This window comes from Coenobita brevimanus, chromosome 83 (genome assembly GCF_032717465.1).
Source record: "Coenobita brevimanus isolate Jiangsu-jjx chromosome 83, ASM3271746v2, whole genome shotgun sequence".
In the NCBI taxonomy this organism is placed as follows: Eukaryota; Metazoa; Arthropoda; class Malacostraca; order Decapoda; family Coenobitidae; genus Coenobita; species Coenobita brevimanus.
Window position 1 is genome coordinate 1,907,501 of NC_137036.1, and position 11,746 is coordinate 1,919,246.

The window sequence follows — 11,746 nt, forward strand, 5'->3', positions numbered from 1 at the left end:
GGGGAAGAGGGGGATGAAAAAACACAAAGAACAGGTGGAGGAAATGAGGGAAGAGGTACATGATATGGATGAAGGTGAAAAGTTGGAGGGAGGGCAGCCTGATGGTAGATGGCACGCTGACATGGAGGTGATTTATTCAAGATCACACCCAACACGATTAAGGTATCCGGCAATAGATAAATAAATAGATGTAAAGTACCATCTAACTCCATCACATGTACATACTGGGTACATTCTGAAATGTGAGTGACTATGCTGTACTTTTTTCACTTTTAACTTGGCCTAAAAGCCTACTTCTTCCTGCACCTTTATCATTCTTTTTCTGTGCCTGTCCTCCTCTCTTCCTACTTCTCCCATCTTTCCTGTCACTTTTTATTACTCTTCTTTCCTTTTCAGGTGGCTTTACATTGAGTGACAAGCCTAATGGTTTCCTGTAAGCCAGGAAACCATTTACAATGCTGGGTGGTAACCATATAACCAACCCATATGTGTTCCCTAGGTGTCAGCTAGTGGGTTGGCGGAGGGTTAGAACCCCTGCCTGTAAAACAACTTTCAAACAAATGGCCATCCCTTACAGGATTATGGCATCTGGGTAGAGACAGATAGATAGACAGAACAATGGTTATGTTCGCTTCAACTCACACCACCCTCATTCACACACTATCACCTTTCCGTCATCCTTGGTCTCCCTTTCCTTTTATATATGATTATGAAGGTGACAAGGTTGCAAAAGAAAATGGAAATCGAGTACTGGGAAGTCAGCAAAAAGAAAACATACGGAATAGTACAAAATTAAGAAAATAAAAAGTAATTCCAGCTGCCAGATGGTGCCTTACTTTTCCCGCTGGATGACGTGGTTGAGGCGGGGCAGGATCTGCTGGGAGGTCAGTGGGCCAAATCGAAAGCGTGTGCATCGGGACTGGATGGCAGGAATGATTTTACCAAGGTAGTTGCAGATCAGGCAGAACCGAACATTGTCTGTAAATTTCTCAATAACTGAAAGAAAGAAAAAAAGAAAAACTGTAGGAAAACCTGATACAATATAATGAAGACAGTGATGGAGCTGACACTTGTTTTTTATTTTAATGCAAGGAAGAAGGAACCAAAGGCCAGGAGCCCACAAGATTGTTCCCTCCCAGAAGAAACAAAAACAAGATAACAGAGAGCCAAAAGCAAGATCTGTTCATTCTGAGATGCCTGGACACACTGCATTTGAAAGACTGAGGTCATAGGCAAAAGGAAATACGGACAGAGGAAGATAGTTGCAGAGTTGACCTGTTGCATAAATGAAGGACTGAAAGTAAAGGTTAACTTATCCCCCCTAACTACCTACCTACAGTACACTGGAGGCCACTGGCAGAGGGAAATACAGATAAAGGGAGACAGTTCCAGAGCTGACCTGTTACACACATGAAGGAATAGGAGTAAAGGTTAACTTTATGTAGAGAGGAACCTGGTGGACTACTGGCTGAAGTTACCCTTTTTCTGTGACTCATCATCTTCCTTGTGGGGGATTGGGAGGGAGGTGTGGGACATTTGTATAACCAGCCAGCCATACTGAGGTCACTGTGTGAAGGCATCCCTCAACAGCACCAAAGCACACACTAATCATCATCATCATCATCATCGTCATCTGGACCTCCTTTCCCACCCAAGGGCAGAGTGCAGAGTAGCAATGTCCAGACAGCCCAAGTCTGCCCAATTCAATGGGCCATGCTTCCATTCACTCATCATTCAAGCCCCTGGAATCCTGGTTCTATCAGATACGCCAAAAAAATTCAATACGTTCTGTAGCTTCACATAAACGTATCCGACAGAGTCAATCCGGACGCTGCCACGTTAAAAAGGGATGCCAAATCCCTGATAATGCACTTCTCCTCACAATATTCATCCAGCCAGCTCAATCTCTTGTCAGTTCCCTAGCCTCACTGACTTCCAAACTGACGCATGCATTCAGTGCCAGTTATGATGAACAACAGGTGTATATGTACAGCTCATGCACTGATAAAATGGGCTCAATTTCTTCAACCTTTACATAATACACCTGTGTGAAGAACTGGCGTCAGCATATATTTTTAACAATTATCAGGTGCTGGAGACTATCATGCCACTACCTGGTTATACAAACATCCTTCAATCACTTCCCTGCTCCCTAAAAATATGATGGTGGACTGCAGGAGGAACATCTGCTATCATCTAATTCTTGCCACTACCATATCCTGTTACCTGCAATACACAATATCTATCTGTCTATCTATCTACCAACCAAGCCCTTGTTGCCCCATCAGAGGAAGCCAGAAATAAGCTACTTAGTTCTAACATTTAAGGCAAAGTTGACCAGTTACATGCCCTGAGTGAGATTATACAGTATGAACATGGAACCCCAACCACCTCTTGGATGTCACTTTGCTGGCCACCACTAACCCTGGAAGGTATTACTATGAATGATATGTAGCTATGTGCATGGTAACCAGCCATGCCTGCCTTCTCTCTCTCTGGGGAACAACTCATTCAGGGCAACAGGGCAACTCTGGAACTGTCTCCCTCTGTATTTCCTACTGTCTATGACCTCCAGTCTTTTAAATGCAGTGTGTCCAGGCATCTCAAAATGAGCAGATCTTGAATTTGGCACTCTGTTATCTTGTTTTTGCTTTTTTTCTTGGAGGGAACAATTCTGCAGGCTTCTGGTCTTTGTTTCCTTCTTCCTTACATTAAAAAATCAAAATCAAAAGACACACTGACATTCCCAGACTTAGGAACGCAGTAAATCCCCACACAGCATATATTTCATCCCTTCTGTCCACACTAACAGAAGGTATGTCATTGAAACTTGTTATTATGGCACTTATAATGAATGAAACTGACTGGGCCAAGGGAAATACTGTATTGGTAAGGATGTACAGAGATATTAAATAGTGTGTGTGTGTGGGTGTGTGGCCATTTCACTGGGCATGCTGTGGATTATCTCTCCCTCTATCATGCTTTATCTTTTTTTGCTTTCTGGAACCTATCTTACTCCATCCTTAGGTGAAAAAAAAAAAAAAATGAAGAATGGGAGTGAGCACCTGTCACTAAAATGATATTTTACCTTATTATTATTATTATTATTATTATTTTTTGTCTGACTCTGGGTGTAGACTTCACAGCCAGTTCCCCTGACTCAGTAGTCCTCCCTCCTACATACTATACACCTCCACATGTCACTCTGACACTAACACTCACCATCCATATTCAATACATGCTAGAGATGTATCATACAGGACCTGTTGGCGGGTCTTCAAGTAGATCAATAAAGTCTGCTTTATGAAATTCAAATCCTGAAACTGTTCCCTGCCCCAGCTGGGATTCAAACCTGGGTCCATTAGGACTGCAGGCCACCTCTCTACCCATTCAGCCACCACCTCGCCCAAAGCACCATGGCCAAAAATGCTCACCTCGTCGCAGTGCATTCTGCGCATCGTTGGTCATGGCATCTGCCTCATCCAGTATGACCAGCTTGAAGCCTGACTTGAAGATGGTGCGAGTGCTGGCAAAACTCAGAATCTGCTCTCGCACCACCCCAATGCCTCGGTCATCAGATGCGTTCAGCTCCAACACCTGCAGTACACATTACATAAATACTGGACCTTCACCACCACAATGACCTACCTCTTTATACTCTGGCTACTGCCTATTGATTCTATCCACCTTGAGTTATGATCCATAACACTGAAGGAAAGATATACAAGAAACTTTACAAATAATGCACTTCCTTATCTTTTTGGGTGCATCCCTCCGTCACTACCACAGGCATGTAGTGCCCATACAACCACACACTCACCACTTTTGTACAACTCTGACCTTTAGATGTGGCATACAACTCTGAAGGCTTTGCTCAAATGGATCCTTGACCTGATGTTGAATGAAGGGTAAACAATCAGTACTTTATAGGAAGCTGTAGGACTGGCAGAGTAAGGCATCATGACAACAACACTGCTTTTGCCTTACGAAAATACAAGCCTCTTTGTCTTTCTCACTTGTTTCATAACCTTAACCCGCTGCGTCCCGGAGACGTGAATTCATGTTCTCACATGATGTGCACTCATATCCCGGAGATGTAAATTAACGCGGCAACATTGCAAGGACATTGCAAGGTCCCTAATTTGCACAATTTTCAATTTTCGCGAGTGTTTTTTGGCACGTATACACGGGACATCTTCCTCTACAAGATGCCAGGCAGAGACAATGCCTTACCCAGCATGACCTCCTCCACCCCCCCCCCCGCATGACCTTTTCTCAGTAATTCACCTGTTATCAGTGACCTGGCCAGTAAAGCCATGTCATGCCACGGTACGAAATTCAGGACCAGAGTGATTCCCCAATCGATGACAATGTGGAGGACAAACATTAGAGGAAGAAACAGTCAGAAATGATGATCAGGGTATGCGGCAAAAAAAGGTCAGGTATGGTGATGAGTTAGTGAGTGAAACAATGCTTATAATGCCTATATTACTGTTTGAAAACCAATATACTCTTGTACTACATATAAATTCTTACCAAGTAAATAAATAAATACTGTTTATGAGTGGTGTGGAATAGTTATCCTCCCATAGAACTCGTTTTCTTTGCAGCCAGCCTGTTAGAAAACCCAGTCAGGTAAGGAGGTACTACTACCTGGATCGAGTATTTTAAACCTCAGGTCAGCGATTTCTCTATGAATTTTCGATGTTTCTCACTAAAAGCGGATGTTTGAGCAAAAAAAAAAAAAAAAAAAAACAACGTTGGGATGGGGCGGGTTAAAACCTTTCTTAACTTATACTGCTATGCATTAAACTGCTTACAGTGGAATTTGATGAGGAGCAAAAATGTTGATGAGGGAGTATATGGTGCAAGTGAGAAGGAACATGACTGTATATAAACCTAATATTACATGGCAACACTGAGGCTGCTGCTGCATGGTGTGATGGCATAATCATGGCTGCCACACAAAATATAACCACAATCTATGGACTATAATTATATCTATAGCCCGATACCCTAATCCTGCAAGGGGTGGCCGCAGACAAAACGCCTCCAAGTTGCTCTGTCACCCACCATTTGACCGCCCTCCCCACAACTCACTCCTCCCTCCCTCATATACCTCTCAACTCCATCCCTCCTCTCATCTTCAGTCTATAATTATATACCCAGTGGAATTTTGCTGAACACGGAAAAAGTGTTTGCTGATGTGTGGGGGATATATTAACAGTCTTAACTAAATGCATCAACCACTAGACTTGACATAAAAAAACATGGGTACCCACTATACTTCCTGCTTCAAGTTAATTTTTAAAAGTGCATTGAGCTGCTTCTGACAGGCAAAGATATATGTGTCCCAAAGAATTCTGCTTTGTTTTAATTTATATGTGTATAGAGCTGCTTAAGACAGGCAATGAGACTGTATGTGGTCACTCTGTCTGATGTCTTTTCCCTCTCACACTACACAACCGTACCTTTCGTGAGAGCAGCGTTTTACTTAGATGTACATCATGTGTCCTGCTAAGCGTGCACACTAGGAATAAAGTGAGGGTTAGTTACTTGTGTACTTGCGTATTTTTGTATTATGACTGGCTTGATTAACCTATAAACTTAGATTTCGTACTGTATTTGTATTACAGAGCTGGGTTAGTTATTTGTACAGGCGTACCATACTTAATTTCTGTGATAAGACAGGCTTGGGTACCTATATAATTGGGTACTAATACAACAGGAAAGGGTTAGTTACTTGTATACTCTTGGTGCTGCTATTCCAGTGCCAGTGATGTGTACAATGAAAGACATAACTATCTTCCCAGTTCCTTCCAAAGATAATTTACACCTGGCGAAATACACTGAAAACCCAATCTCTACTAGTGAGCGTTGCAAATGGTTCAATTCTTCCGCTATATATTCGTCAAACTTTGGGAAGATAGTTGTGTCTTTGATTGTACACACACACCACACTTCTATACAATATCATACAGTTTACATAACACATATCATAGGTCTGTTTTCCCCAGTAAAGCCAAAGCTATTATAACACAAGTTTGGTGTGCATTGCTGGAGTCTGGGAAATGGGTTACCAGTGTCAGAGGTAATGGTGTAACAAGAGAAGCTCAAGGCCTGTAACTCCTTCAGTCCAGAGACACATTTTAAAATTATATTTCATGTGGTAGGTGCTAGCAACCATCATCCACTCACTTGATGTAGTGCTGCCTACTTCTTCCTTCATCTTCATCATTCTTTTTCTGTGTGCCTCCCCTCTCTTACTATTTCTCACCATCATCCACTCACTTGATGTAGTACTGCCTTCTTCTTTGTCTTCATCATTCTTTTTCTGTGTGCCTCCCCTCTCTTACTATTTCTCACCATCATCCACTCACTTGATGTAGTGCTGCCTACTTCTTCCTTCACCTTCATCATTCTTTTTCTGTGTCTGCCTCCCCTCTTACTATTTCTCACCATCATCCACTCACTTGATGCGGTTAAACTCAAGGCCAGCAACTTCCTCAGCCCAGAGATGCATTTTTAACTATATTCTCATCTCCACACAATATTATTCACTTACCAAAGACTTTTTGAACTGGATGAATTATATACAGCCTTCATTATTTCCATCACCGCTTGATTTCTCCCCTAGGCTGAACAACATTAACTACAGTGCATTTACTCTGATAATACACGTTTCCTACGTGTCAGCGATGGGATGGTGGAAAGTTAATGTCCCTCTCTGTAAAACAACTGATTCAAACACAAACGGCCACCCCTTACGTGATTATGGCGTCTGGCTGTAGATAGACAGACAGATGGGCATTTACCGTACTCTACCAAGACAAAGATCCCCAACCCCTTCCAGGCTAGATCATGGCCAACTGTAGACCAGTTGGAAGGACAATTTAACCAAGTATATTCAGTCCTAGCTCAAAACTGGGGCTCATCAGTGTTAATGACATATTTGTTTATATATTCTAAGACCTAACTTGTTTTTGTTTGGTAGGTAATACTGTACATATCTATCTTACATCCATAAGTAATTACTGAAATTTGAATGATTTTGGTATCTACTGTCAAGTTATTTGTAAAGAATCAATGTAGAGCAATACTGCTGGCGAATTATAGTTGGGGGAAGGGCGTCGAAATGGCAGGGGACAGGGTGACATGGAGGTGATTTGTCTATGGTCACCCTGTACAGGATTAAGGAGTCTGGCTATAGACAGATAGATACGGTAGACAGAGATGCTAGAACTTACCATAGAATTAAACTCTTTGGGTGTATACAGTTTGCGTGCACAAGCCAAGATGGTGGAAGTCTTGCCTGTTCCTGGTGGACCATAAAACAGCAGATGCGGTACATGATCATCCCTAATGAACCGCTCAACTGGAAAAAGAATGAATCATATAAACATCTTCACAAGTGTAATTACTGTGGTGCACAACTGGTCATAATAACCATCACTACTGCCACCTTCCTGTTGTAACCCCAGGCTTAACTGGATGTGAACCCTGTTGACTGCTGGCTCAAGTTGCCCATATCCTGTAGCCTACTATCTTCTCAGGGGATGAGGAGGAAGCTGATGGACATTTAGATAACCAAGCAGGGCTGCCTAGCTGTACCAGTTCCCTCATAAGATGCTGCCCCTCTCCAATACTTCACTTGTCAACAATTTCTTGTCATAATCATGGTACAAACCTGTATAAATTTCTAATGCATGAATGTCTTCTTTGTTATTTACTTCATGGCTAAGTGTAAGACAGCCTGAAGCCAATGATGGTCAAAGTATACCTAGATATGACACAGATCCACAGTGGACAAAACAATGTCTGTGTTATAAGCGGGAGTGTGAAATGGGGTCCACGTGAGAAGAGTGATGTGTGTGCAAGAGTTAGCTAAGTCCTTCATTTAACCTTTCACCCTCACTCCTACTAATGCCACTGTGAATGATAAATACTTAATAACGTAAAACAAGCAGAACACTACATCAAGCCGAACTCACTGGTCATAATGATGTCTTCGTGCGATATCAGGTCCTTCAGGGTCTCTGGTCTGTATTTCTCTACCCTGAAAGTGAATAACACAACATTAGCAATGAGAGAGAGAGAGAGAGAGAGAGAGCATATAGAACTATAGTCGTGGCGCGCGACTCTGATGTTGTTATTATCATGCTTTGGCAACTAACATTCAAAAATGCGTCTGATTTTGTGTATAATATGAGACGCAGGTGATTCGTGTATAATATATTCGTGTATAATTATATCCATGTATAATGTATTCGTGCATAATAACATGATTCGTGTATAATATGATATGAAACCGGACACACTTTTGAATGGTATGTTGCCAGGGTAAGATAGTGACAACCTCAGAGTCATGCGCCGCGACTATAGTGGCTTTATGCTTACCTTCAAAATTACACCTTCCTGCAACTTTATAAAGCTATCACAATAATCATTACATTACAGTTTATCGAGAAAAATACACAACTGCATACGGTATATTTCATTTCTCCACACATTAACAAGTGGGTTGGCAGAGGGTTAGTGCCCCTCCCCATAAAACAACCAACTCAAAGCCACAGGGCCACCCCTTTTGGGGTTATGGCATCTGGCTGTGGATAAATAAATCAACGGAAATTTTATCTATAGGAGCTCCGCCATTTCACAAAAATTTCAACTAGGCTAATCATCGCAAAAATAATTAAAGCCATGTTTTTTAGCATTAACAAAAGGGTGTGTGAGCTAGGGGCAGGGCAGTGAAATGGCGGAGGACAGGGCGAAATGAGGGTGATTTGTTTGTGGCCAACCTTTATGGGATTATAGCATCTGGCAATAGACAGATGGATAGATAGATAAAAACCTACAGACACATTACCTACTCTTAACCTAACCACATTAAATACAGGTACACTTGCTTATATGGAAGGGCCAGAGATAAATGACGACCTACAAATGGGATGATACGTCTTATGTAAACAAACTTGAATATACTGTACTAAGGGAATGCAGGTTGTGTTCCCTACGTGTCAACAAGTGGGTTGGTGGAGGGTTAGCGCCCCTCCTCATAAAACAACTAACTCAATGACAAATGGCCACCCCTTATGAGATTATGGCATCTGGCTATAGATAAGCAGATAGACAGAATTTATTTTACCCTAAAAAGAATAATTTTAAAAGTTATATAAACTTGTTAGTGTCATAATTTCCCTACTGGTTCTTTCCTGCATGCATGAGTTTGCTGTAAGGGAAACAAGAATTAAATACTGAAATAAATTACAACTAAAATGTCACAGAAGAAAAGTGGGTAAAGTTTTACAAGTTGCCAATACACCCCCCTGGTTGTGCAGTATAATTTTCTGGACCTAACCTAACCTAACCTAACTCAACCTAACCTAACCCAATCTAACCTAACTTAACCTAACCTAACCTAACTCAACCTAACCTAACCTAACCTAACCTAACCTAACCTAACCCAACCTAACCTAACCCAACCCAACCTAACCTAACCCAACCTAACCTAACCCAACCTAACCTAACCTAACCCAACCTAACCTAACCCAACCTAACCTAACCCAACCTAACCTAACCTAACCTAACCTAACCCAACCTAACCTAACCCAACCTAACCTAACCCAACCTAACCTAACCCAACCTAACCTAACCTAACCCAACCTAACCTAACCCAACCTAACCTAACCTAACCTAACCTAACCCAACCTAACCTAACCCAACCTAACCTAACCCAACCTAACCTAACCTAACCCAACCTAACCTAACCCAACCTAACCTAACCCAACCTAACCTAACCCAACCCAACCCAACCTAACCTAACCCTAACCTAACAACCTGCCGCAGCGGAATGCTTACCTTAGAGTTAGGTATCATACTATGCATTTATGGGGGTAATATTCCTGAACTGCATATTGGCAACTTGTAAAATAATACCGAAGTGTTTGTGGTAGGTGCTGGCGACCATCATCCACTCACTTGATTTAGTGCTGCCTACTTCTTCCTTAGCCTTTATCATTTTTTGTTTCTGTGCCTGTCCTCCTCTCTTCCTATTTCTTCCATCTTTCCTGTCACTTCTTATTGCTCTTCTTTCCTTTACAGGTGGCTTTACATTGAGTGACAAGCCTAACAGTTTCCTGTAAGCCAAGAAACCATTTACAACGCTGGGTGGTAACCATATAACCAAACCATACGTGTTCCCTACGTGTCAACAAGTGGGTTGGTGGAGGGTTAGTGCAAATGGCCACCCCTTACAGGATTATGGCGTCTGGCAATAGATAGACAGACAGTTAAATATTATGAAAGGCATACGGTAAGTTAGCACTTTAGAATACTTGAACTGCAGGTATGGCTTCTGAATAATTACCAGTTCTTGAAATGAGGTGCTGGGTGTCATTACAATTTGCGATTTCCAATAATAATATGTGGGTCAGTCATAAAAATAATAAATAACACAAGAATACCATTTATACACTGGATTTGAGCTTCCACATCAGTAGTTGCAGTGAAATAACATCTAACGAAAACATCATTGGCTATTCTTAAATTTCCAGATTAAAATGGAATAATTCGCTACAGGACCCGTAAATATGAGGGTAAAACACATATCTCCAACTTGATTTTCCCCTGTACAAAACATCACAATAAGCCGCCTCAAACGTCTTGAATGTGGCTTTATTTGCCCACAGCCGAGCATATTACACATCTACTCCCATTGTCACTCACCAGGGTAGATTTAGGGCTTTACCATCGTCCTTAACTCCCATTTTTTCAGTAATTATATCTTTAGTCTCCTTCACGTACACAGATTCGCGGGAACCTAAACATTTGCAGTGTTGTCATAGCTGATCAACAAATACTGCTAAACGTGTGCCAAAAACGCTAGACTCTTACTGAATTCACATATCTCCTGAAAATAGATGAATGTAGTAATGAAATACCGAGAGCATCACTGATATTGAGTAAAAAGATTGATATCACCCGAATTCTTATTGGTGGACGAGGAAAATTGCCGTTAAGTGGAGGTGACAGTATCTAGATTCAATGGAAAAAGCGCTAACTTGACGAAAATGTCCTGTGTTTAGTACCGCGAACAGTTGATGAATCCATCATTTTGCTCATTTTCCCAATATAATTCAGGTTGTTAGTATTTGTACAAATTCTCATGGACATACATAAAGCCAATACTTTTCGTAGATGATTATATGCTTCACTTCCACAGCTATAAATACCTACAACGATCTTTTGAAACTGCATAACATACTCAAATTTACACCTCACAAGAAAATTAATGTTTGCCCTGTCCACCTTATGGAAGAGGACGGGGTGATATGGAGGTGATTTGTTTTTGGCTGGCCCTCAGGGGATTTAGACATCTGCAGATATATAGATACTAAGAGATGAAAGTGATGATGAAACGCCATAAGATATACACAAATGATGATGCCAAATGATAATTCTCGTGTTGCAGATAGCCATAAAGCCCATAACCCTCCAACACACAGCCATCCCACCTACACACAGCCATCCCACCTACACACAGCCATCCCACCTACACACAGCCATCCCACCTACATACAGCCATACCTCCTACACACAGTGAACCCACCTACATACAGCCATATCTTCTACACACAGCCATCCCACCTACACACAGCCATCCCACCTACACACAGCCATACCTCCTACACACAGCCATCCCACCTACACACAGCCATCCCACCTACACACAGCCATACCTCCTACA

The 11,746-nt window shown here is 41.8% G+C and overlaps 1 protein-coding gene across 1 annotated transcript in view; it reads right to left on the minus strand.

The window, feature by feature from the left end:
• Positions 1-10,766, minus strand: part of RfC3 (replication factor C subunit RfC3) — a 20,665-nt gene extending 9,899 nt beyond the window's left edge. Inside the window, exons 1-5 of the mRNA XM_080280125.1 lie at positions 10,726-10,766; positions 7,992-8,056; positions 7,248-7,375; positions 3,435-3,597; positions 837-996 (exon numbers count right to left, since the gene is read on the minus strand). Coding sequence (XP_080136251.1) covers positions 837-996; positions 3,435-3,597; positions 7,248-7,375; positions 7,992-8,056; positions 10,726-10,766 — 557 coding nt within the window. The remainder of the gene's footprint in view (positions 1-836; positions 997-3,434; positions 3,598-7,247; positions 7,376-7,991; positions 8,057-10,725) is intronic.
• Between the last annotated feature and the right edge of the window lie 980 nt (positions 10,767-11,746).